Source organism: Pezoporus occidentalis, unplaced genomic scaffold (assembly GCF_034315485.1).
Source record: "Pezoporus occidentalis ecotype Australia unplaced genomic scaffold, CSIRO_AGI_Poc_V1 ctg293, whole genome shotgun sequence".
In the NCBI taxonomy this organism is placed as follows: Eukaryota; Metazoa; Chordata; class Aves; order Psittaciformes; family Psittacidae; genus Pezoporus; species Pezoporus occidentalis.
Genome location: NW_026914863.1, coordinates 283318 through 310034, shown reverse-complemented (window position 1 = coordinate 310034; position 26717 = coordinate 283318). Strand labels below are relative to the sequence as shown.

The window sequence follows — 26717 nt, the reverse complement described above, 5'->3', positions numbered from 1 at the left end:
TCCCTGCGAGGATCGCAGCCCGCGGGTTGCAGCTGCCTTTTTCTTCTTGCTTTTCCAACAGATTTTGGCTAGGAAATAAAGATTAAAAAAAAAGCAGATATCTTCACTCCTTTTAGCCGAGATACCCTGAAACCACAGTTCTGGATTTTCCCTTTAAAAGTCCTGCTCCAGTTTATCCTTCCCATTGCCCTTCCCCATTCCCCAAAGGCTCCCGGTAATGGGAAGATGGTAACGACAAGGGGCCAAGTGCACGGAGGGGACCCCGGCTCCGCGGCCTCGGGGGTCAGGGTGGGGGGACGGTCACGACGGGTCCCGCTCAGGCGCACGCTGGTTTTGTCCCCCAGCTTGCTGGAAGCACCCACGGATTACGCTTCGGATCAGTGCGCAAAGCGGTTCCTAGGGGAAGAGAAGGACGGAGGCTGAAGGGCAAAGTGTGTCCGCTCCCTCCCCCGAAGACCGCAGTGCAGGATCCGACCATGGAGGAGGAAAGGTTCATTTGTAATTAGGCAAAGGCCCGTTACGAGAGCGAGTGGGGAACCTGTTGGAACAGATGGGAGGCTGAAAGGAGATGAAATGAGGGGAAACACCACAATTTCAGCACCCGCGATTGGGGCTCGGAGAAGTGCGGGTTCCTCCAAGCTGTCCCGGGCAGGAGGAGCGCCGGAGCTGGAAGAGGCTGGAAAGAAAGGGGAGAACACCCGCCAAGGCTCGGAGCTCTCAGAAATGTTCCCCGCTCTTCCTCCCTCGCGGTTTTATAGCAGGGGTTGGTTTGCCTGGGTTTGGTTTGGGGTCTTTTTTTTTTTCCAATGTGAGGTTTTGGTTTATATTTAATGGTTTCCAAAACCTGTAAACCCCCACTCCTCCTTCTATCATTTTATTATTATTATTGCCCGTTAGTACCTATTTAAATCGGCCTATTCTTTGTATTTTTTTGTGACTGTGTCGCGAATATAGAAACGGATGCAACTACTAAATGCTTTAGTAGGTTTCCAGAAGCACCCAGTCCCCGCAGGCTCATTTCCAGAAGGGAAAGTGTATTACAAGTGGTGAAATTGGGTAAATAGATTCTACCGAAGAACCGAATCTCCCCTTTTCTCAATGCTTTCAGGCCGAGCCGTTCTGGAAACGGTGCATCCATCCATGGGAAAGCTGCCGATGGGGCTGAGGTTCGGTTCCTTTTCTCCTTTGCGATGTCAGTCCTGAGGAGGGCTGTGCCACAAACCATCGTTTTTTCTTAAAGACAGAGTCAGGATTAATTCACGTTGATTGTTAAATAGTCCTGTGCGGAAGAGCATTTCATCCTGCGTTTAAATTCTTTCTGGATCCAGCCTAGGAAACCCAGCTTTCCCTTGTGCTGGACATGCCCTCAGACAACCCCCAAAGTGGGGAGATCCCCCCCAAGCCTTCGCGGCCCCAGTCACCGGTCGAGAACTCGGATTCCTGCTGGAAAAGGGTCGGAATAATGTTAGTTGAGTCGGAACATGAGGAATACACCGAGAGGGTGAGGAGTTGCTCTGCCTGCAGCTATTTGGCCTTCAGTAGCTAATATATAGCTTTTAATATTTGCTGTGCCCAGCCTGCAGGCAAGGTGCGATGCAAGGGGCAAAGGCTTCGAGCTCGGCTTGCGAACACCGGGCTCAGCTCGGGGAGCGGGACGTCAGCTCTTCCCAGGCCCCTTTCTCCTCTACTTGATGGTTTTGGGATGGGCTTACACGCATTGGCACAGCCGCAGGCTCCCGCTTCACCTCTGCAAGGGGTTTTCCCAAAATAACCCCCCACACCCAAAATGGGGGCGGCTGGAAATAGAGATGTGAGGGAACCGTCCGGGAAACGGGAGAGGGGGTGCGCGACGGGAAAGCGGCTGGAGCTGCGGGTCTTTACATTAAAAACTGCACACCCACACACCCCGCAAACGGTGAAGTTCCCCATTAAAACTGACACCAGGGGATGGTCTCAGCAGCCTCGGCCGCCCTGGATTGGTGAGACGCCTGCAGACGCCTTTTCCAACAGATAAGTCAATCGTCAGAGACCTCCCCCCGCTCACCCCCAACCCCAAAATATCTTCTTTGCAAAGCCCCAGCCCGCTCCTTCCCTGGCTGCCGCTCTCCCCCTTCCCCGCCAGCATCTTCTCTCTCTCCGCCCTCCCCTATTGCAAAATGGGGGGCAAAGGGGGTGTCCCCCGCTCACCTCCTTTGCGGATAGAAATGAGAAGCCAGCAGCCAGGACTGAGAGAGAATCCTGCCTCCCAATCCAAGCTTGGGGTCCCCCCCATAGCACGGAGGGGCGGGTCCTGCCAGGGCAGCGAGGCTGGAACCCCCCTGGTACCCCCTCGACATCTCCCGACTCGGGGGTGTGTGTGTGTCACGTCGGAGAGCGGCTCCCCACTCATTACCCACCGCTGTTTCTGGGGTGCCTCTCGGGTCTCCCCTACCCGGAAGGGGCTCGCACCGGCTGAGGAGCAGACTGCCAAGGAGGGGGTGAGGAGAAGGCCCTGTGCTGGAGACTTATGGACCGGGGTGGGGGGGGAAGAGAAGATAAAGTCCGGAGGGGTGGGGGGGGGTGTTGTTCCTTTATCCCTTTTCCCTTTTTCTCTTTCCCTTTTTCCCTTGCGGCAGGAAGCTCCATCTTTAGGCAGGTCTAAAGATGCTAAAACTGCACCAGACCTCGAAGGTGGGTGAACCAAATCAATAAAATATTAAACTCCCCTCCCCTTGCTTTCTAGCAGAAGGCGGCGAGCAGGCAGGAGCCAGGGAGGAGGGGGAAGCAGCCTGCAATTTGCCGTCAAAACAGTGATTTTGTCTAGACAGGGGGAGGGAAGGTGTTGGGGCTCTTTCTCCCCCCCCTTTGCTAACACAATAGCTCTTTGGTTAAAAATTAATTTACAGAGCTCTCGCTTTCAATCAAGCCTAACGTTCAATCGGGACGACTGCCTAGGATTAACTAATAATAGTAATCATTTAAAAATCAAATCAGCCGGAGCTGGGGCTGGGCTCTAACAAGTGGTGGAAGGATTCCTCTGCGGAGGAGAGGCGCTGCCGTGATTTATTTATTTCCCTGGTGTGGTTAAGAGGAAGGGAAGGAAGACAGAGAGGAGAGGCACGGGCAGGTAAGTGAGCGCTGGGCTCGGCCTCGCGGGAGGCGTTTTCCTAACGTGTCGATTCCCTATAACTTCCCACATGTAGCTTCCCGAGAATACTTTATCCTCTTCTTCCCCGAGGATGCTTTATCCTCTTCTTCAGCTGCCGACGCCCGTGTAGCAAACCGCTAGCCCGGCTCCTTTCGGAGGGCGAGCAGACTCGCTTTTCTTCCCTCTTCTTCATTTTTTTCCATCAGAATTCCATGCTCCGTCTTCCTAAAACCCTCAAGCTCTCTTTTAAAACAGATCGGAGGGAAAGCCGCGCTCCTCGTATTCCCCTTCTCCACCAGCCTGTTTCTCTGCTGCGAGTTTTGACTCTATTTTGTAATCATTGGTCCGACTTTTCATCATTAGCATCACTTCTTTATTTCTCTATATGATTAAATCCACCGACGTGCGCCAAGGACCCGGGGATTTGGGCTCCAGCTCAGCGCAGAGAAATCCTGCTCGGCTCGAAGGCTTACGGAATAAATCCCCGCATTACAGCCTCTATAATAGGAATATAGTAATAGTAAAATAGTTTCAGTGATAGCAATCCAACCCACGCTTTCTACTTACATGACTCTACCGTGTGCGGGATTCTCCTTTCTCCTTCTTCCTCCCTCTCTGCTGATTCCGAGCCCTGCGGGATGGGGAGGAAGGCTTCTTCCTAGGCGTGAAACGAGAAGGTCATTCCGGCAGGATTGCCAAGTCCACTTGAGGAGGGGGCTCAGCCTTTTCATGTTCCTTTGGGTTTCTCTCCGTCCGTGTAAACTCGCGTCCGTCCGCAGCGAGAGCTGGGAGAGCACTTGTGCCATAATGAGGTACCTTTACATTTAATTTCCTGTCCCTCCCCTGCTTTATGGATTTCTGATAACAATGTTGAAAACCAGAGAAGAAACCTATTAAAGTCTCCGGGACAGAGGGCTGCTGTAAATAATTGAAGGGAGCCAGGCTTAATCGAATTCCCCAACGAATGTATGGAACGGGGACAAATGGAATAATTTATTTAAGATGTTGGATATATTCCTGTCGATCATTTCAAGCGAATATTTATTAATATGTCTCATTTCATCTCCCATTTTTTCCCCTCTGGAAAGCTCTTAAAAAGCTTTAAATGTAATTAAGAATACTCCGAAATAGAGCAAAGGGGAAAAATTCTATAAAGAAACAAAAACTATCCTGAAAATTATTAAACCGAAGATTTTTAGCAATGTTTTGCTACCATGAGAATACGTGGGGCAAAATGAATCCTCGCACTAGTTGCGGGATCTGTAATGGTCTTGGCTTAATTCAGGAAAGTTGAATGTGCTCGTTCGAGCGATTTATCTCCCCGTAGGCTTCTCGAACAAATTTTACTCATTTATTTTATTTAATGACAGCCAACGTAAGGTTTCTGACTCTTCTGTACCTGTAAAAATGACTTTTTAAGGCTTAGCAACCAACCGCTCCTCCCAAAGCCTCTTTTGCTGATTAAAGGAAGCTTCATTTGACCAACTCCAAAACTCTACCGCATGTCTGAAGACTAACTAATATTTCACCCTACAAGTGAAGCCGCTCTTCCCCGTTCCCAGGTTTGTGGGTCCTGGACCCCGCGGCCGAGCTGAGCTCAGCCCTGAGCCTGCAAAGACCCCCTCGGCACCTCCGGATACCCCAAATTAAAGTCGGGTGCGGGGAGAAGATGCTTACGGGCCTCTTTGCTGCCTTCTCCGCTGTCTTTTCTTCTGGTTTCCTCGCACCGTCGGGGTTTCTTTCGCCCTGTTGAGAAACGGGGAGTACGGAGAGAAGGGAGGCTCCTGCAGTCGCCTTTTCCCTCCGGCTAATTAGATTTTTTCCATTAATTGGAGTTTTCGGGTTAATTGCCGCAGCGAGGGGGACATTGTTGGTGGGTTTTTTACCTGGATTCTGTTTTTAAACCCGGTGCTTTGCAGAATTTGCTTTCCCTCAATTCCTCGGGTTCTGGGTATGGGTGAGAAGGGGAAGAGGGGCTCCCAGGACAAGCGTGGGTCATTCCTTGGGTTTCCCTGCCTGGTCTAATGACCCAATTTGATTTCGGGTTTCATGTATAAAACCAGGGGCTCAGGCTCTCCCCGGCTACGGGAGGAGCGTTTCGAGGTTCCGAGGGCTAGGGAAGGAAAAACCCCAAGATGGAAAAGCAAATCCCGCAGCCCGGCCCCGATGGGGTGAGTGAGGCCGGGCTGGGGTCTCCAAAGGGCCCCATTTCACTTCACTCGTGTCTCCCTTCCCTCGGAGAAAAACTTAACGCAGCAACAAGTAGCCGGGGCGATGCCGCCCTGCTGGGTTCCGCTTCACCCCAGTGGGGGGACCCGCAGCTCGGGGCTCCCCCCGACCCTCGGCTCCGTCACCTTCCTCCGCGCCCGTCATTGCCGGGACCCCCGGGCACCCCCACTGGGACCGGGGCACCCCTGAGCCTCCCACCTTTTACGCCCCCCGGAATTTGGCGTAGCAAAACTCTCTGCGTGGGTCATAAGAGCTCTACGGGGCTTCAGAGAAATGCGATTTGGCTGTTGGGTTTTGTTGTTTGGGGCTTTTATGGGGGTCTTTTGTTTGTTTTGGTGTTTTTGTGGGTCTTATTGCTTGTTTTGGTGGAGGTTTTTCGCTTGGTTTTGTTTGTTGGTTGGAGGCTTTTGTGTTGGTTTGGTTTTGTTTGTTTTTTTTTTTTTAATGCGTCTTAAGGCAGAAAATTTAATTTTTATTTAAAAATAAACAAATAAAAAGGATAGGAAAAAGGAAAAAAAAAAGGTAAAAACGTTTATTTCTCCTTGGCAGAGGAAGCAAAGCCCCCCCCGAGCTGGCAGGGACCCTGAGGAGCGTGGCCGGGCCTCCAGCGCCCTGGACCCAGCCCAGCCCGGCCAGCGAGCGCCGCCCCGAGGCCACGGGTCCGGCCGCCGCCGGGGCTGGAGCAGCTCAGCGAGGCTCAGCCCGCTCCTCCCGGAGCCCTGGCATGCAGCCCCGGCAGCCGGGGGAGCTGCATTTATTCATTTATTCCTCTGTTTAAAGTTACTGTTATTACCGGAGCTGCAATGATTCAAGCGTTAGCGTAAAATATGTACATACACACACATCTCTTTGCAGTATCACGGCGCAGTTCTGTGTGTGTGGCTGCTCTGTCCTTTCATGATGGAGAGCTGGAAGAAAGAGAGGAAAAGCCCACGCCGAGCTGTTTCCCACTCGCAGGCAGAGCCGTGCGAAGGGGGGAAAGCGGGGCAGGAGGAGGGCTTAAGGCCAACTTTTTAATCTCCTTTTTTTCCCCCTATAAATGCGACAGGCACCTCCCGTTTGTAACATATTCTGTTTGGGAACATCCGCCTGGCTCCTAAGGAGCAGACACCAAATACTCCCAAAGGCTAATGCTGATGAATGGGAGCTGTGCAAACCAGCTGCTATAACCATATTTTAATAAAAATACTTCTTTGTGAAGATCTAAGTAAGTCACAAAGAAACCCGTAATGAGATCCTGAGATTCAGTGCCATTTCCCTTGGATGATCTGTAATAGATTCTTCTATTATGTACGTGCGTGCGCGTAATGGATATGCACACATATATACATTTACTGATAAATGCTCACGCAAACACTTGAAATCCAGCCCATCCCAGCCTATTAATTATTTTAGTACTTATTCCCCTGACAAGCAGAAGTTATCTTATAGCCAGGACATCCATTTGCTGTCTAAGAGCTCCAACTTGTCTTTGATGTCTGAATTTAAAATGTCTTTTAAAACTTTAGCAACAGCCAGAAGGGGAAAAAAATGCATTCCATTACCTTAAAATGTTATTCCAGCCTAAGAATTAAACCTCATACATCACCTACTTAGATTTGGGATTCTTTTTCTTGTTTCTCTCCTCCCCCCCCCCCGTTATTTATTTTGCACCTAATCGTGAAATTAAATGGCACATGCAGTTTTGTTTTTCACCCTTATCTTGAGTGCTTTGCTTTATTTATGTTTTCAGCCTGCAATTTAGGGGCGGGGGGAGACTCCATTTCCAAGTTGCAGCATTGAAAGCTCTGCTAAAATATATTCCTCCTGCCTGTTTTGTCTGAAAGAAAGAGCTTTTAGTAGGACGAGTTCAAGTGTGACCACCACTTTTGTTTTACAAATTGCATTGGTATAAGAAGTGAAGCCGTGGGGCTGGAGGCTTTTTTAATCTTCTTTGTAGGAAAGAGAAAATATCAACCAATAAAAACTATTATTTGTCAAATAAAATTAAAACTATTATTCGACCAATTTGAGTTATTATAGGAGTGGTGCATGTAAGTACAGCAGGGTGTAGGTATGCCTGCGTGCAAACACGCATCACATATACTTACTAGAGGTATTATAATACTATAGGTCCCTCATGTGTAAACCTAATTGAAGTTTTATAGCAAACTTTCAGTTCTTTCCCTTTGCAGGCTTGATTTAAACTTGAACCTGCCAATATTTGTGCATCAAAAAGGAGAGAGATGAGGAACTGGGGGGGATAATGGGAAAATGTATATTAATTTCGACTTACCTCCTGTAACAAAGGTGCGGAATCAGACGATTGCGCATTGAGAGAGCCCTAACTCACCCAAAATAAAACCACAACCTCCCCAGGCTGGCAATATTCCCCCCAAAATCCCCCCCCTCCCTATTCTCCTTCCAGTGACGGTTTGGGGGGCAGGTTCTCGATGGGTCGGTTGGTTTGTTTGTTTTCGGATTCCGCCCCTCCCGACCTGGCGTAAAGTGTTTGAAGTTCAACAACGTGGCTAAGTTTTTTGTGTTTCCGGTCCAATAGATTTATATAGCGTCCCATCCCGGCTCTTAAGGCTTTTCAAACCGTATGAAGTTAACTTACAGTCGCGTTTCTGGCTCCTCCGGGCATCCCTTGGACTCGGAGGATGTGTTCCTTCAATGAACTTTTAAACTCCTCTAAACTCACCCTTTCGGGCCGGGGCTGTCTCGGCCTCTTGTCCTCCAGACTTCATCCTTCCTCTTGCTCACCCTGTGTAATTCTTTAATCCACGTAAGGATAACCCCCCCCCCACCCCCCCCAGTTTACAAGATAAGACATTGACTTTATGTTATATACATAAATGATCCGATGGGCTGGGGAGCTCCCGTCCTTTTTTATTTTTCATATTTTTTTTTCCCTAAATAGGAATTCTGGACTTTTTCCTGCCAAACTTCTCCCCCCCCCCCCCCCCCCCCCCCCCGCGGAAGTTACTCGGAGCTCAGTGAAGTCCCCGAGGCCCGGCCCCTCTCCTCAGCTTTAATTCTGCTTTTTATAGCCATCGAGTCATTATTTTATAACGTGAGCGCCTTGGAGGGAGGAAAGGACACAGTAAGTTTCTCTGTGTCGCTATTTACACCTATGAAATAGTCACAATGACGCTTTTTTCTCTTGCTTTAATTGATTTATATGTTCTTGATTCCCTCCCACGCCCTTTTAAATTTTTTTACCTTTAAATGACTCACGTTATACTTGCTTTCAGGGGAGGAGAATATGAATTCATTGCTTTTATTCCGAGAACTCACTGATTTAACTCTATTCCCTGCGGAAAGTTATTCAGACACTGGCAGGTTTAGATGGGGGGAAAAAGAATCTGATAATAGTGGTTTAATACAACGTCTTGATAAATCAGCTTCATATTGGAAACGATCCTTTAAATTAGCTTTCCAAGGAGGTGGAGGGAGAACTTTAGGGATTTTTTGCTCTTTTTTATAGCTGCGATAATCGCTTGTTTCTCAAAGTCAATAGCATTTTACTGTTTCCTCTGGTCTATTTGTAAACTATTTGTAAAGTCCTGCAGGAGGGATCCGCTCCAGACACTGTACATAGGAAATCAGATGAATAGTTTGCTCCGCGCAGTCCGAGGGGTTTTATTTCGTCTCTGAAAAGGTCCTTTTGTCGCTTTTGTCTCCAAGCAACTGTTCGCTATTGCAGAAGTTCAGGTTGGGGCTGATGCCGGACAAAATGGCCGCCCGGCGCCTTTGGGGGGGGGCTGTGGGGGTTAGCCTTTGACCCAGGGCTTCGCTAGAACTGCTCGGTGAATTAGGTAGTTTCATGTTGTTGGGCTTTTAATTTTAAACACAAGAACATCAAACTACCTGATTTACTCCAGTTATCCTCCTCGCTCTGTTTGCTGAGGGTAGTTGCCCCGGAAGGATGGGGAAGGGGTGGCAGTCCTGTATCTCCCCCCTCTTCCATCCCCTGGACCGCACCGGTACCGGGCTTGTGTCCCCTATAAGTCCGTCTCAGTCCCGGGCCCGTGTACCCCCTAAGTCCATTTTAGCATCATCCCCCTAAGTCCGGCTCAGCTCCGGGCCTCTGTGTCCCCCTAAATCGTGTTCCCCCCGCTAAGCCCGGCTCAAACTCGCCCCCCCCCCCCCCCCCCCCCCGACTTGGGGGTGACGGTTTCTTTGTTTAAATCCCCATTTCAGGGACCCTTTTGTGAGACCAGCGCAATCAGGCCCCGAATCATCAAGAGCTTATTAAGGCTCTAATTAGGCTGCGGCGCCTCTCAGAGGCAAGCACCCCCCCTCCCCAGTGACAGGCTCAGCAACCCCTCTGTGTGCGCAATAAACTTTGTGTCTCGCATGAAAATACATCATACACACCTCTATAAGGACGTTTAAGTGTGTCTTAGCTTAGTAGTTGTGATCTACACCTCCGCATAAACGATACCATGTGGGCTTAGAGAACAAAAAGAACGGTGTCCGGCTCCTGAGTTTAATTGTCCTCATAGATAAAATAAGCTTATGAAAGGTCCCGCTGCCCATCACGTTTGGCTCTGGGCGGGTGGCATTTATAGGCATAAATGGGATGGTGATCTGGTCCCGGTGGTTTTTCCTACGGAGATAAAAATGCCGAACGGGCTGGATATTGCATATTTAGTCACCGAGGAGCTTCCGCAGCTCGTAGGAAAACATGCCCACGTCTTTGGAGACCGATAATTACCAAGCCGCGGTCTGTAAGCCCGTAACCGCGCAAAGATGCGCGGCTGGTGCTCATTGTTGGACATTGATCTGGGAGTTCATTAAATATCAGACAAACCTGGGCGAGGACCACGGCTGCTAGGTTCACGAAATAAAAGGGCTTAGATGATGCCAGAAATGCCCACAATAGCTTGCCCACATCCTTCCTCTGAATCTCAACATGTTGCGCGTGGGAATACGCTGGTAGAGTTTATTTTAATCAACCTAATACTATAAAAATCCATGTGAGACAGGAATTTTGGAGAGCTCTGAGTGCCAGAGTGTGTGCTTGGATGGAGTCCACCCGTTCTACTGTCTGCACACTGGAAGCCTGTGGAGTTGTGTGCCTGTGTGTGTGAGCAATCATCTCATGGAAGTGATTTTCCTTGCATCAGTGTTTCAAATATGCATAAAACCAAGTTTCCCATGGTCCAGGACATGGCTAAATAAGCCTGGGACTGGATCTCCCTTCCAGGTTTGAAGAATTAAACTCTGATACCATATCCAGGGTCTATCCCACCATCTGCTGCTACTTTTTGTGGCCGGGGGATTACTTGGGTTTCAGTTGGGTTTTGTTGGTTTGGGGTTTTTTGCCCACTCGAAGCGTTAAAAGGAAACGAAAACAAACAAACCAACCAAAACGTTGTATTGCTTTTAAATTGGTGTGTGCTTTATTCCCGAAACTGGTGATTCTAGCAGGCACAGCGCCTAGAAAACCAACAGCCGCTCGAGGGGAGGAGAGGGAAGTCAAACAGCGTAAAATAAGTCGGAGTTTTCCACCCAACTCACAAGCCCTGTGCCTCCTTCCTTAGAAACAACGTGCTGCTTGTGCCCTGCCTCAAAGCCCTTCAACGGAAAAGGACAATCTGGGAAAGTTAATCATAAACTGTTCGGTAATAATGTCCCCATAGGCAACCACTAACCTGCCTTGTAAATGTCTGGGCTTCTGATTCCCATCTCCCTCCTACCCATGTACAGACAGGAAACAAGGGCCAGGGAGGAGAATGGGGGACACGGGGCTGGGAAAGATCAGAATCAGGCCCGGGGGGGGTCGGTATTGCAGCCTGAAAACGGGAATTGGGACTCATTTCCCAAGGGCTCTGGGAAAAGAGGAAAGAGCGGGAGGAGTAGCGTGCGGTGGGGTCCCCCCTGCCTTGGAGCGGTTTGGTTCTCCTCTGTTCTAAATTAGATAAGAGCGACCTTACCTGGAGGAGAAGCAGTGATGGCTACCAAAGAGAATTATCCTTGTGCGTAGTAACCGCCTGGTGTGCACATTTCTGCGCTTGTAACGAGGAGCAACTGCAGAGAATGCACCAAGTTTCCCCCAGTTACCCCAGCCAAGGTCCAGCTTGTCCGATATTACCCCCACTGGGGGTGAGTTTTAATCACGAGCAAAATCGGTGTGGAAAGAACCTATCCGAAAGAAACTCCTCCTTTTCTCTTTACTGGGGCTCATGCTACTGGTTTTATGGAAACAATTCTAGAACAACTTCATTTTTGTACCTGCTCTTGTGTTTTCCCACCCTCTTCTCTTTCTTGGGTGGGAGCGACAGATTTCTCACCACCACGGGCTGTTACTTCCCTTTCTCCCAGACTAATGGGGGGGATTTTTCGGGGTGCTGGTGGTGTGTGCTTAGCTACATCGTGGTGACCCCAAGGCAGAGGCAGGGGAATCCGCAGCAGTTGCAACCAGCAGCTCCTGCTATAAGATCCGCGGAGTGAAGCAGGAGCCCAGCTATTTCGGGGGAGTTGAATATTATTTGAAGGAGGGAGGCGAGGTGGGGAGGGAGGAAAATTAGCCTAGTAGCCAGAATGTGGGCTCCCGAACAACAATCAAACTTTATTTTAACTTTCTCTCCCTCCAGCTTCCCTTTTCAGATGCACATACGCTTTTACTTTACGGGGGATCTAAATGCTTTATTAACTGCTGAGATTACAAACCTCATTTGGAACTGGGGTTTTTAGCCAGTGTACTTTCGGTCCTTGGAAAATTGCCCACATGTGTAACTTGTTTTTGCTTCTCTTCAGACAAGGAATTCCCCCCCTCCCTCCCTTTCCCTCCCTCCTCACCACTTACGGATTTTTAACAGACGGCAGCATTCAAACTGGGAGCTAACACAGGAAATGGCAAAGGTAGAACTTTCTGCTTTTAGGCTACAGAAACTTATTTCACTAAAAAGTATGTAAAATATAGGTTTTACTCTTCAGAAGGGATTTTTTTTTTCTCGGGCTTTCGCGTGTTTGGAGGAGTCTGTGACTGAAGTTTCTTTCATAACCTCTTAGACCTGCCTAACTGTATCGTTCATAAATGATGTTTGCTTTATGGTGAGATTTTATTTCTGTTTCCTGACTTCTAAAAAAAAAAAAAAAAAAAAAAAGTTATTTTCTTGTTGTTATTATCATTATTATTACTATCATTATAATTTAAGAATGTTTCATATCGCCTGAAATAAACGCTCAGCCCTTTGAAGGCTGCATTATCTCCGAATCTGGTCTCCAGACTCCCCATAGCCATGAAGTTCACTCTTAGCTTTTATCCTCTCTTAGCTTATCCTTATCGGCTTCCAAACCTACGCTGGAGAAGTAAATATTCCCCAAGTACTGCAGGTTACATCCCAACCCCGTAAAGGCCTCTCAGGGTGAAGATCCTGGCGAACCCCCAGTCCTGTACCTCAGGACCCACAAGTCCCCTTCACCTCCTCCGTAGCTCTGGTAAAGAGGCAAAACCAGCTGGAAGAAGGTGCCTGTTCTAATAAATACTAACAATCGCCTTCCAAAAGTGGTTTAAATATGCTTCCGGTAAGAAATGGATCATCTGCTCTTTCTCTTACTTATGCCAAAACTTATAAATCAGCACAAGGTGGCAATTGCCGAACTTCAAATCGGCATAGTTTGCAAATATTTTCTATTTGGTTGTTTTCAGCTTCAGAAATGCCAACCCAAAGAGCTGTTTGCTGAGGATGGATTTTGGCAGTTGTGTGTTTCAAAGCGCTGGTTGGAAATTATCCCTTCTCTCCACAAACAATAAAGAGTATTTATAAACAGTGTGTGAGTTCAGAAGCCTGTGGCTTTCCACTGCAAGCTGACAATGCTCTGAGTTTTTCCTCACAGCCAAATACACTTGGTGCTGATTCTGAAAGCAGGAAAAAGTTTCCACTTCGGACTTTCTTCCTTTTTTTTTTTTCAATAACTATTTCCAGTTCCACTTCCCTTTACCAGCTCACAACAATCACATCTCTAAACTAAATCTAGTTTGCAAACCGAGCAAAGCTCGCACATCCTGCCTCCTCTCTCCCAAAGATTCGTCCATTTAGACTTCAACACCCCGCTCCGAGGTCACTTTCTCCTTGACTTTTCCTTCCCCAAGTTATTTTGCAATCACAAGGGCTTTTCATGTAATTTCTGATGGGCTCTATTCGAGGCATTAAAATATAAACGCCTACATAATGTCAGCCGGAGCAGGCAGCGCTGCACAACACGGTCTCTCCATGCAGACAGACATGGGATGAAGCTGTCGTTTGCCTTAAGCCTCTCTCAGAAAAGGCTACAGAGAGATGAACTACAGGGATATGTCTAAAAAATAAACCACTGAACAAACAGAAACCTCCAGAGGAGTAAAAGTAAATGGATTTTGCAGATCTTGTGAGGTTTCCATTCACTGGGGATCTGAAAACCCGTGTGTTCTGCCTCACAGCCACACTCCTCGGAGTCTTCTTGGTTTAAATTCATATACTACAGAAAATTATATACTCTCATGCTGACATAGTTCATCATTATTTATAGGAGGCGCACCAGGATTTTATTCCACCAATATATTTATTACAGGTAAGACATGGCCAATCCATCTCGTGAGCAGAGAACAGGTGTTTTGCTTCAATTAACGTTCAATAATTTCATCTATACTTATTCAACACCCTGCTACCAACGCGGCTGTTTATCCATCAGTTGTATAAACACATTTCCATGTGCCAAGCGAGTTTAAGCTCCACAACACACTTAAATCAGCCCTTGCCTATCCCAGGCTCTCAGAACATGTGCAGAGCCCCTCCGAATCTCTTGTGAAATCGTCTGATTTTTTAAAAATCATTCCTGAAAGGCAATAAAGCCGAGAAATATGACAACGTGAGCGACCGGCTCATATTTCATGTCTGCTGGCACGGGGTCTTTTCATTTGAAAACCTCCCCAACCCTTAAGGAAGTTAAAAGAAGGGTTAGGAGGGAATACAAAATACAAGGAGATAGAGATGTGAAAAGTTGGAAGCAGTAGGAAATTCCCAACTCGTTTCGCACAGCCCCTGCTCGTGTGAGATGCACTGGAAAGGAGACACCCTGCCCCACGCTGCCCCTGGTAGGGGATTTCTCTGCCTTCACCGGCTTAAACGCGACTGCGGTGAAGTGGAGTTACTTTGGATTAACCCCCTGAAAAGGAGAGGAGATCTGGCAGGGCGGTGGGGAGTACTCACCTGGTGACATCTGCCCGCGGCTGGCTTGGCAAGATCTGAGCCCAGGGCTGGAGGGGCTCCCCAAGCCCTGCTCCCACCTCACCTTGGCTGGAGCTTGCAGACTGAGCCTGCTTGTCCAGCCCAGGGAGGATTCTGAGCTGCTTGGGGAGCTCTTGGTACCCTGAGGGAGGCAAAAATTCAAAGTAAACTGACCTCCGGCATTAAGCTCCAGCTCTCCCTGTCCATCATCCCGACCCCCTCGATTATTATTATCATTATTACCTTTTTTTAATGAAAACAGACAGCTTCCTAACAGCGCCTCATTTCTGAGAGCTCTGGTCCTGAATGCGGGCAAACGGGTCCTTCCATCAGGCTGCAGCTTGTGGCAAAGCACCGCTTATAGGGATAAGGGAAAAATCTAAGGCTTTGGGTGTAGGTTTGTAAGCTCCTTCATCATTTTCCCGTATTCATAAACCACCTCTGGCAGCAATTTCCCACCTCCGTTTTGTGTAGGAGCAGACACAGGGACACACACGCACGGACACTCACAGGGAAAGAAATGCGAATTACAGTTTTCCTTCATTTCAGGCGGCTATTAGCACCCCTCAATGTTATTATTAGCCTGTTAATATAGACTTCCATCTCTATACACTTCAGGAAGGATCCGCGATGATTTATTATTCCTAGGAATCTCTTTGCCCTTCACTTTAAATATCCTTCAGTGCTGGGGTGAGAGGGAGAAGGGCGGAGGGGTAATAGATTAAAGGAGGCAAATTGATCCGGACTGTTACAGCTGAAGTCCATAGAAACACTTTTGCCGTAATCAGAGAGAGCACCTTTTCCTTAACCAACATTTACGATGCCATCGGACCGTCTTGCAATAAACGGATTGATCATCATAACCGGGTAAAGCTGCCCCCGCCACCCCGCACCCTCCCGGCTGGGACCCGCACCGAGCCCAGTCCGCCTCAGTCACGGACTTGCGTGCGAGGGAAACCCCAAACCGTCTGGTTTTGGAAAACACACGGAAAATTAAGCGAGGGGGGAGGTTGTTCCGCACGCACCCGCACCGTGGGCACACACATGTGAGGTGGGAGGGGGGGCACGGTGACTGAAAACGCGTGGGATTCCTTTTTTTTGCCCCCTTTCTTTTCCACAGGCAATAAATTCAAGGCTATAAAAATCAAAGAAAGCTAATGTAAGTTTTATTAAACTATTTAACCATCACAAGTTTGAGGCATTCTGTAACAAAGCCGGATCAGTGGCGCGCTGTATTTTACTAGCCTTGTAAAGTTAAATGAAGGCTTCTGATTTCAGCAATGTGGGAAACTATTTTAGCCCGAGCAAAGCAACCTTGAGATGATGCCGCCAAACATGCGAACATATGTTCGCATACACGGATATTTTTAAGATATTATATATATGTGTATATATATATGAGCATAAAGCCTAAGGCAGGCTCTGGATGCAGACAGAGGTTGCAGCTCGGCAGCTCGCTGGTCAAAGTTGCAATGCCACTTCCACGCCGGTGACATTTTACGTTTCATATTTACCCACATTATTTTACCATGTTAACAATCCATTCCCCCATCCCAGCTGGTTAATTATTTATCACACTCTCCCCACCAGTCTTGCTACCTAAATCCGTGTTTTCTCTCTACAAAACCGCGTGTATGCGTGCATTTACGTTTAGATGCCTGTAACGCCCGCACGTATATATGTCTGTATATGAAATGACGGCGCGGGGGGGTGGGTTTGTTCTTATTCTCTGGGTTTTTGCTATCGTACTCTGGAGCCCGAGCGGGAAAGAATAGCTTTTATCTCTATTCCCCCCTGATGGTTATTAAAGGCAAAGCGAGCACATCAGCATCTTTCTTTAAAAATATATAATATTAATAATGGAAAGAAATCCGCCCCCTTCCCCCCTTTAGAGTCCCCCAATGTTTCAGGAGCAAATCTAGGAAGGGATTTAGCCCCAGCTTTGCCCGTTTGGTGGCTTTTTCGAAACTCCTGACGTTTTGCAACATTGCATAAACATAAAACAATCCATCCTTGATATGGAATGCAAGGGCGGATGACAGCGCAGCGCAGCCCCCTCGGCTGCGATTGATTTACGCCGAGACTGACGCTTTATCAGGCACACGAAAAAAGTTTGACCAATCATTTTGCTGGGAGCTCACAACACAGCAGCCCAACTGTACTTTGTTGGCTGGGAAGTTGGAGAAGGGGGTAGAGTACAAATCTAGATCTGTCCTATATATTTTTTTCCCTTCATTGAACCGTGCTTTGTATGATGTCTGAGAATGTCCATTTCTGGGACTCTTAGCAATTATTATGTCGACTCCATTATAAGTCATGAAAGTGAAGACTCGCCTTCAGCTAAATTTTCATCTGGGCAATATACGAGTTCCAGGCAAGCTGGGCACAATGAGCATCTAGAATTCCCCTCCTGTAGTTTTCAGCCAAAACCTCCTGTTTTCAGCGCCTCCTGGACTCCTTTGAATCCACATTCTTCTGGTACCCTTCCTGCCGTCTACCATCCATATATTCAACATCAAAGCGTCCCATCTGACGGCAGGTATCTACGGAGCTGGCTGGACCCCGTGCCCCGAGCAGAGAACCTCCCCGGGCAGGGAGCCGTTAAGGCAGAGCCGCTGCTGGGCCGTCCCGGGGATGTCCATAAACAGGGGACACAGGAGTACAATTTAGAAACTTCTGCTGCAAGGGAAGGGATCGTTTCCAATCAAAGGCCCAGCTTCGAGGACAATAAAGTTTGTGAAGGAAGCGAAGACAAAGACAGGACAGATCAAAGTAAGTTATAAAAGTGAGGAAGTAAACAGTATAAAAGCTGGAGGAGGTGCAATAAAAGGGGACAATGCTGCGTAAAGTTTAAAATCAGGGCTTAAAGAAAAGTCTCAGCTTGCGGATGCCAACCTAAGGGGAGAGGTGGGGAGGGGAGAGGGGTGGCATTGTCTCTGCCGGTAAATAAAAATAAAACCAAAAATGAACGTCGTCTCTGAGCTTAAACAGAGTCCAGAGAGGACAAAAGCTGGAGCGAGTCCTCCTTTCTCCTCCAGAGCGCTGGCTCCGGCAGCAGAGACCACTTTAGTAAGCGGGAGCAAATCTGCGCGGGTGCGGGCAGAGGGGAAGGGAAGGGACTGGGGGAGATGGGAAACGCCGGGGAGGAAGGTCGGGAAAGGGAACGGAAGGCGGCTGTCGGGGGAGACGAAGAAGAAGGTGAGGGAAAGACCCGAAATTACGGAGGGGAAGTTCATGGCGGGGGGGGGGGGGGGAGAGGGAGGGAGCGGAGAGCGGCGGGGCTGCTCCGCGCCCGCGGCCGGTACAGCGCGGTAGCCCCGGGGCCGGCTCGCTGCTTCCTCCGGCCTCCTCTGCCCGCTGGGGGGGGGCTGTTTGCTCCGGCTGGCTGAGTTGTTTGGGGGGTTTAGGTGTTTGTTTGTTAAATGGAACGGTTGAAGGTAGGAATATTTCAAAGCCACGCTTCTTTACTAGTTAAGAATAAAAAAAGGGGGTGGGGGGGTGGAAATGATGCTTCCAGCTTAATTAGCTTTTATTTGTAATGTAGCCAGATTGGGGAAACAGTTAAACTACAGCATGTGCTTTTTCTGCTATCTGCCTTGTCTTTCGCCTCCCTGAAATGTAGAACCCCCCCAACCATTCCCCTTTTAAACATTTAATAATACCATCAATAATGCTATTAGTAATAATAACTCTAATAATGGGTCTAATAGTGATAACAGTATCAGTGCAATGGCGTTTGTGCACCTCGTGCCGGTCTGGCTGTGCCCGGGCTCATTTCGGAGCCGCAGCCCGAGCGGGAGCCGCAGGGAAACTTGGCTTGGCCCCCGCCGTAAATATTTTACAGTGAAAGCCCAAGTTTTCCAAGCTGGCAGAGGAGCAGCCCCCGCCGAGGGTCCAGCTCCTCGCAGCCTGTGCAGGATGGTCTGACACAGTCATTCTTTTCCCCTTGAATTAACTTCTATCCCCCACCCCAAAGTGGAAGAGAGATTGCCACTGCAACCCTACGATTAAAAATACCGAATATTCTGGCCCTCGTGATTTCCTCCCCTCCTTGTGCAGGATGTTTGGGCGACTTTTTTTTCCCCTTCTCCTATCATTTAACTTGCACGCAGACACACACACACACATTCACACACACACAAAAAGAAAGTCCTATTCTATTGTACTGGGCAGAGATCCAGAACAAACTGCAACCGTGAGGTGAATGATTTGAGAGAATTAAATATCCAGGTCCTGTGCTCAATGTCCCTGAAATTGAATATATAAAAATCTTGTCCAAGAAAATGTTATTAAGCTATAAGTAAGTGCAGGGACCCGCGCAAAGAGGATGCTGTGTGGTTTCTCTGGCATGTGGTTACGACGCATATTTTGTTTTAAATAATAGTTTAATTTGGGCTGATGTTGAGAGCCTGCCAGGGCTGGAAGACGGAGCTGTTTTGCAGAAAGGGCTCCCACCAATTTCCCTGACTCCTTACATTTTTGGAAGTATTTCTTCATAATGAATCTCTGCCCTGTGGATGGCACAAGGATCTGTTAAATGATTTGCTGGATTTTAAAGAAAAGATGTGCCAGGACCTCCCTCCGTTCACTTCCCTGTTCAGGGATTTGTGTAGAGTGAATAAATAAAGCAAAACCGGCGTTTAAAATAGCTTCTATTTTAACGATCCAAAATATGACCAAAAAATAAACCCAAACCGACTAAAACTCCGTTAGGAAGCAGAGCCCTCCATTGCCATTAAAGGGTGGGTAGCAGGATTAACAGTATCAATTATTAACAGCTTTCTTCCTCTTTAATATTTAATTCTGCATATTAGATCAAGTCAATTACATTAAGGAAATAGCCGTGCAAATTTGTAAGAGGCAGTACTTACAGGGGAAGATTAACTGGATTATTTTTTACCAAAATATTCAATATATTTCATTTTGCGTAGAGGAAACATTCTGATGGAGCGCGCTTGTGTGTATGTATATACTTATAATGGTCCATTTAATTGGTGTAAAGGTTTATGGCTTCAGTCATAATTCCAGAGGAGGCAAAAGGAAATAAAATAGAAATACGTGGTCTGTCCAGAACCCTTCATTTTCCTCCTTCCCGCCTCTCCGTTACTCAACGGGCAGCTACTATTTGCATGTGATTAGTAGACGCTCTATTATTTACCCTAAACCCACTTCACCTTTGGGTGCGATCTTCACCACCGTAGTGGCCAGAGGGGTGGCTTCAGCTCCTAAAATGTTGTTTTCTCCCCCCTTGAATAGGCTAATTCCCATTATGTTCCTTCTGCAGCAGATTCCCACGTAGCTTCTCCCACACGCGAGGGTGACGGGCAGCCTGTTATTTATTCTTGGCTGTATTTGCAGCCCTGCAAATGTCCATGTCTCCGGGTAACGCTGTCCAGACCTCCGGCAGCAGAGTCCACCCAGCCCTCAGAGGATGTTTATTGTATCGAGGCCGTTTCTTGCCACATAGCACAGAAAAAGAAATAGGCAGGATTTATGCAAGGTTTCTCCAGCCCTCCTCTCCCTGCTCTGTTCCTGCGCCATGTGTCTGGAGGAGTAAATCTGCAGACACGTGGGAAAACAGGACTATAAAGAATTGCATATATATCTGTAATTTTGGCGTTGGTTTCTTTGTACACAGGGTGCGTAACGTGGAGAAGGGCGTTATGCAAATCTCTAAGTGCATGTGGGTGTTTACCTGGTGTAGATGGGCCCGGGGCAAAGCGGGGGGGGCTCTGTCAGAGACACGTGTGCACCAAAACATGCGTGTGCACAGGCATGTTACCCCGCAGAGGCAGGATGTGAAGGACAACGTGTGTGTGCACTGGGAGGGGTGTGCAGGTCAACATGCGTGTGCACAGGCTGGGTGCGCAGGTCAACATGCGTGTGCACAGGCTGGGTGCGCAGGTCAACATGCGTGTGCACAGGCTGTGTGCGCAGGTCAACATGCGTGTGCACAGGCTGGGTACGCAGGTCTACATGCGTGTGCACAGGCTGGGTGCGCAGGTCAACATGTGTGTGCAGGTCAACATGCATGTGCACAGGCTGGGTGTGCAGGTCAACATGCGTGTGCAGGTCAACATGCGTGTGCACAGGCTGGGTGCGCAGGTCAACATGCGTGTTCCCAGGCAGGGTTGTGCACGGCCAACATGCGTGTGCAGGACAACATGAGTGTGCACGGCCCCAGGTCTGTGAGTACAGACCACGCCGTCCAGCGTGTCCCAGCCCCCAACTTGGGGGGGTGGTGGCTTTTTTGGGGGGCTCTGCCCCCCGCCATCTGCTCGCCCTGCAGATCCCGTGTGATTTTCCTACTGGCTCCACTGCTGGCTCCCAGGCCAGGCGGCATTTTCAGCCGGGCGCGCACATGCGTGTGTATAATCTTAATATTTGATGGCATGATTAAAACCTTCTGAGAAACACTCAGGCTGCACCGTATTGATCTCGCTGCTTTTCTTTCAGCCAACCCAGCTGCCAGCTGGCTGCACGCCCGCTCCTCCCGGAAAAAACGATGCCCTTACACCAAATACCAGACCCTGGAACTAGAGAAGGAGTTTTTATTCAATATGTACCTGACGAGGGACCGTAGACACGAAGTGGCCAGACTCCTCAACCTGAGTGAGAGACAAGTCAAAATCTGGTTTCAGAACCGAAGGATGAAAATGAAGAAAATGAACAAGGAACAGGGCAAAGAATGAAAACCCAGAAAAGCAGCATCCCCCTTTCCCTCCCTTTATCCCCCAGCTCCCAGCCTCCCCTGTAGTGCTACCAAACCCCCCAAACGCTGGGGGGAAACCCCTCCCCGTTCCCAATCTCCACCTTTGCATGCGAGATGTTGCTTATTCTTCTGTTTTATCTTCTTAGTATTGCCACATCGGAGGCAACTTAGCCAAAACTGCAGCTCCTTTTTGGGGACACATGCTGGGTTTTGTCCTGCTCTCTCGTTTTCTTTCTCTATTTTTTTTTTTTTGTTGTTGTTGCCTTTTTCTTTTCTTCTCCCTACAGTGTAACATAGACACAGGCTCCTGTCCGAGCAGCAGCTTTCCCTGCTTGCGTTTTCTTCATGGAAAACAAGACTGCAAACACAAGTGGCCCCAAAGAGCCCCCACCAAACCTCGCTGTTTGTCTTTATCCACGTAAGGACAATGATTCTCTATAGCGTTCACAACACCCCGGCGCACTCGCACACACACTCACACCCCCTCACACACTCACACGTTGAGGTGGCCAAGGAACCAGACGATTTAATTAAACTCCTGCAAGACAGACACATTCGTAAGACTTGCGTTTAATTGCACCCAACAAATCATTTTCAATTCGCCAACTTTATACCAGGCAGTCGATTAATGACAGCCCAACTCCCAACCGCTCTGGGCTTTTTTTATTCCTCCACCCCCCTCTTTTTTTCCCCTTCCTTTTTGTTTTTAAAGCTTGTTTTATTATGCGGGATTTTTATTAGAATCGCGCCATGGCAGATACGCGACTTTGACCTGAAAGTTTCGTAGGATCTTTACAGGCAAAGCTCCTCATCTGGTAGTTTTATACTGGGTCACTTGGAAGAGGAGAAAAGACAGGGAGGGAGGCGAGAGAGTGTGTGTGGGGCACTCTCAGAGCCGCGTTGTAAATTATTTAGGAGAAAAAGGGGCGGAAGAACCCCTGCCAACTTATTCCTAACTTTTAGAGGAGGGGAAGAATGGGATTTTCTAGTTAAAAAACTACCTTAGTAGAGCTGTAAGGGGGGGGAAGGTTGTGTTCTTAGTGCTAGCATATTTATAATTTATTGTGAATTGACTTTTCCTAAAGCCGTAGCTGCTGCAGAGATGAAGTGCCAGCCCTGGCCTGTGTGTCTTTCTTCCCGCTCCTGTTTGCTGAGATGCTTTTAATACTTGAATGTCGGGGGGGGTGGGGGGGGGTGGTGTTGGGTGGGGTTGGTTTTTATGGTGGTTTTTATGCCTGAAGCCAGCTCCCGGCACATCTTCCCATTGCCACCCGCCTTCCCCGGGGCCCGGTGCCACGCCGGGGCCCGCAGCCTCCCGGGGAAGGAGCCTCGTCCCGTTGGTGGCACCGGGGGATGCGGTTTCTCCGCGCTGCCTCCCCCCCCCTTCCTTTTCCTCATCCCGAAGAAGCGTTTTGGGTAGCAAACCCAGACCTCGCCGGGCTCCTGTCACGCCGCCCGGAACTGGTTTCTCATCTGACAGACCCGCTGCAGGCTTCACCAACCCGCCCGGGCGGGGCTGGTTTCCCTTTATCTCTGTAAGACTTAACTTTGTTTTGGGAGGGGGTGGTGGTGGGGTGGTGGGGGGGGGAGGTTAGTACCAGTTGATTATATGGTGGGTATTGTAAAATGTGTTTGTGGTTGTGTTTCTGTGAATGTTGAAGCTCGTTTTCTGTTTCTACTGTGGCTTTTTTAAGTATGAGAAGAGTTCTGCAGTTGATAGTGGATGGAAAATGTTGAAATAAACCTCTCTCGTTTTCTTCGTGTGCAGATTTGTATATTTAGCTGCCAGGAGGCTGTCTAGGAACAAGGCGAGTGTAAGGTGGCTTGTTGTAATAGGGTGAGGAGGGGGAAAATAGAGAAAAGGCGTTTCTGCTGTATATCTGAAGGAACCAGCGCAAATCTGAGCTCAGAATTGGCTGACTCGTGTGTCCTCAGCGCCGGGTTCTGGGAGATCACTTTTATCTGCTGGGCAGGGATTGCTCTGGGAAGAAGCGATAGGCAGATTCGCGGTTTTTGGAAAGTGCTCCTGCTCCCCTCATCCTCCTCCCCACCCCCCGGGATTCAGAGATAAGAATGGAGGAGGACTAAAGTTTCCCCTCTCCAATTCCTTCTGAAAGGGTAAAAAAATACCTTCCCCTGGACAAGAAACCGGACCTCCAGCGTTAAACCCCATCCCTCAGAAAGTCTGCTGGTTTTTTTTCTAGTGCCTAGACTTTCTCCTGTAAAACTTTCCATCCTGAAGTAGCTCCTTGGGGGCTCCCAAATTTAACTGTTCTGTTGCCGGAGGGAGCTCAATGTAACCAAGGTTCACCCCGTGTCAAAGCCCCCGATCTCCCTCCTCGAAATTAAATTAAGAAAAGCTCTTTCGGAGACATTTTGAGCTGGGGGAAATCAAGAAGGTGGCGGCAGCAGGATCATTTCTTTATTGAACCAAACAGATGATGGGTGGAAAAAGACGTTTTCGCTGTGTTTAAGCTGAGCAGTCAGATCTTTCCGTTTGATTTGCTTCTTCTCAAGGATGGATGAATTTCAAATGCTTCATGCTGAATTGGAATATTCCTCCCATCTCGAGCTGAGCATGGATTTGCCTAAATCCTCACTACTATATTTTTCAGAAGTGTATCCGTGACTTAATTGAGGTTTGCAACCCATCGGCCACTGGGACTTAGAAACGTTTTTCACTTTCCTTAGAGTTGTGGTAAAGAGCGGCTATTTTTAAGACGAATATAAGGTTCTTTTTAAATAGATTTTAAAACGTTAGTTCATTTTATTAGGAAATATGCTTACTTTAAAGAAAAAAAAAAAAGTTGGAAAAGCTGTCTTCTGTAGCATCAGCCCGGATGTATTTTCCAGAGATGTTTAATGCTCCAGAATAAAAATCGATTTTAGAACAACAGCAGCGATATGTCATTGTGTTCTACTGCTTCATCTAAAAAATCAGAAATATTTTCATTCTTTTCTTGCCTTCTTCAGTGGCTCGTTAAAGTGTATTAGAAGAATCAATTTTTGCTTAGGTTTTAAAAAGGGATGCCCAGAAACAAATGGAAAGAATTCTTCCCTGAAGCAGCAAGTGCTTACTCGCTCCCACACAAACTTGCTGCCTTTCTAATAATGCTTTATTTGATTTTTGGTTTCTAAATTGGAGATCGTTAATCTCGGGGTGCATTTCCCGGCGGTTGCTTGGTTGGTTGCTTATTTATTTGGTTTTGAGGGGTTAATCTTTGCATCCCCGCAGCAGCCTTAGTGGACCAGGAGCGCGGAGTTGCACTGGCGTTATTTGACTTCCCTTGGTTTATTCCCCTCACCGCCCAAGGAAAACTTTGCTAAAGGAAAATCAGAAACCCAAACCAAACAGCGGGAAACCCCACCCCGCTTTCCCTGCGTGGCATCACCTCGGATTTGACACGCAGTTCCTTTTTCCAAGGGCTCAATGAGCGGTTCCTAGAATTCCGTCTCTGAATTCGTTTGACGTTTTATTGCTCATGAAGAAACACAAGCGCTTGGGAAGTGTTTCTATCTCTATATTTAAAAAACAAACAAACCCTAAGACCTGCTCAGCCCTGCAGGAAGCAGGTAGCGAGAAATATAACCAAGAATCTCCTTCCACTGATTTTTAACATAATGGGCGCTCTAAAGGGCAGTATTTCACTCCTTTAAGAAAATCCTTTCTTTGGGGCAGCTCTGAAAAGAAAACAAAAGAAGAAGGAAGATATTTGGAGCTTACTGAGGGAAGAGAGAGAAAGGGAAGTAACTTGTCATAAAAAGAAAAAAAAAGGGAAAATTCAGTGCAGTGTGCTGCAATAAAAGAATATGACCGCTATAAAACTTTATAGGGTATAAATTTCTGAAGGTTAAGGAACTAAACGGCTGTAAAGGAAACAGTGCAAGAAAACTTTCAGGAACTCCTAAATTACTACAACGACTTGGGAATGTGGGGAAACCCAACGTGCAAATGCTCTTATTTCTGATCCAGTCACATGCAAACTTTCCCTCTTTATTTCCTCCCCCCCCTTTATTTTCTGTTTTTTTTTTCCCTAAGGGAGGGGGCAGTTAAAAAATAAGGAGGAGGGAGAAGAGAGGGAGAGAAAAGGTGGGGAGGGACTTTTGCTAATTTATTCTTCTCTTGCAGATGCCGTGAAAGTCCAGCGCTCTGGATCATTCCCTTTGTTCTTTTTTTCCCCTTCTTCTTCTCTCTCTCTCTCTCCCCCCCCCCCCCTTTTTTTTTTCTCTTTTTCCTTTAAAGCAATTCCAGGCTGCCAGAATGCTGAGCCATGCACACAACAACAACACACACACAAGGGGCACCCCCACACTCCAAACCCTGGCGAGACGTCTGGGCTTGGGAAGCTCTTTATGGGTTTACAGCTCGGGCCTTTCCCCCTCCAGAACAGAATGACCAATTGTTTAGTCTCGGGATTTGAAACAATAGCGGTTTTCAAAAGCAAACCCATTTTGCCTCTTTTATTGCGGGCCAGAGCGGCTGGATGGCAGAGTTTTCCGCGCGGAAAACTTCAGCGCTGCGGGGCGAGGGGGAGGGAGCCGCTTTTCCCTTTCCCCCCCCTCTTTTCCCTCCTCTCCTCCCCTCGCTTTTTGGCTCGTTTTATTCCTCCAGGTCCGAGTGGGACCCCCCTTTATCTGCCTTCCTCTGCTAAGGAAACCTCTGAGCCCCTCTGCACAGGCTGCAGCTCCGCGCGGCGCCGCGAGGTGGCGCCCTTGCTCCACGCTAGACGCGCGTCTCCCGCGCTCGGCCGCGTTGTCCCGCGTAACACCTTGATCTCATTAACGGCTGCTTGCCGGCGAGCACGAATAATCCCGAGGCATAAAATATAGCGTTAATTATCGCTATTTTGCCAATTTTATAGGTTACATCTATTTTTTTTTTCCCTGCGAGGGTAAATTATATGAGGCTGAAATAAATAAATAAATATTTTTAAAAGAGACTTAATCTGGAGCCTGAGATACAGGGAGAGGTGGGACATGCATCTCTCTTAAATGTTAATTTAAAGGGGAGAAAAAAATAGTGCCTCGCGTTTTGTCTTCTGCTGGTGCAGGTGGAGGCAGGAGGACGCTTCATTATCTCCAAAGCGAAGATTTACGTTTGCAGGATGGGGAAAGAGATTGGAAGGTTTCGGGAAGAAAGGCACAAACAGAGTCAGGACATTGTCCCCTGGCTCTTTACCTAAGCCATTGGAACGATCTGCGCTTTCTCCTGCTTTTATATCTTCAATACCTGTAGTCATCGCCTAAAAAAAACCCTAATATATGCTTTTGTTGGAAGTGGAACCCGTCATTTTGGGCATAGTTGCTCCATCTTTTGGTAACTCTCTTTGCAAGTATTTTTAAATGCCAAAGCCCAGTAAATTAATCCAAAATGCCATTAACTCAGCGCCTTTTGTGACACGTATAAATACCCCACTGATGCAGCAGCCAAGATGTAAACTCTTAACTC

At 48.0% G+C, this 26717-nt stretch overlaps 2 protein-coding genes and 1 long non-coding RNA gene across 4 annotated transcripts in view; 1 reads left to right on the top strand and 2 right to left on the bottom strand.

The window, feature by feature from the left end:
• The window catches only part of ATP5MC1 (ATP synthase membrane subunit c locus 1), a 253514-nt gene that overhangs the window by 62078 nt on the left and 164719 nt on the right, over positions 1 to 26717 (bottom strand). The gene's annotated exons all lie outside the window — the stretch shown is intronic.
• HOXB9 (homeobox B9) lies at positions 2580 to 24162 on the top strand. 2 transcript variants are annotated; one of them, XR_009966246.1, is made up of 2 exons: positions 2580 to 3106; positions 21013 to 21151. XR_009966246.1 is itself a non-coding variant. In XM_062626530.1 (2 exons), exons 1-2 carry the CDS (start codon positions 16821 to 16823, stop codon positions 21246 to 21248), a joined length of 744 nt encoding a protein of 247 aa, XP_062482514.1. In that variant the 5' UTR covers positions 15977 to 16820; the 3' UTR covers positions 21249 to 24162. The 2 variants fall into 2 exon arrangements, 1 of the variants encoding a protein (XP_062482514.1); XM_062626530.1 differs by lacking the exon at positions 2580 to 3106 and adding an exon at positions 15977 to 17328 and having other exon boundaries at positions 21013 to 24162.
• LOC134167659 (uncharacterized) lies at positions 2838 to 4663 on the bottom strand. The gene is made up of 2 exons (XR_009966247.1): positions 4496 to 4663; positions 2838 to 3943 (listed from the first exon to the last, which is right to left on the bottom strand). It is a non-coding gene; the product is annotated as an uncharacterized LOC134167659 (long non-coding RNA).

Excerpts from the sequence above, each read along its gene's own strand:
- HOXB9 (XM_062626530.1), top strand. The coding sequence starts at position 16,821 with ATGTCCATTTCTGGGACTCTTAGCAATTATTATGTCGACTCCATTATA. Across the intron at positions 17,329-21,012 it reads CAAAGACAGGACAGATCAAA|CCAACCCAGCTGCCAGCTGG; the intron begins GTAAGTTATAAA and ends CTTTTCTTTCAG.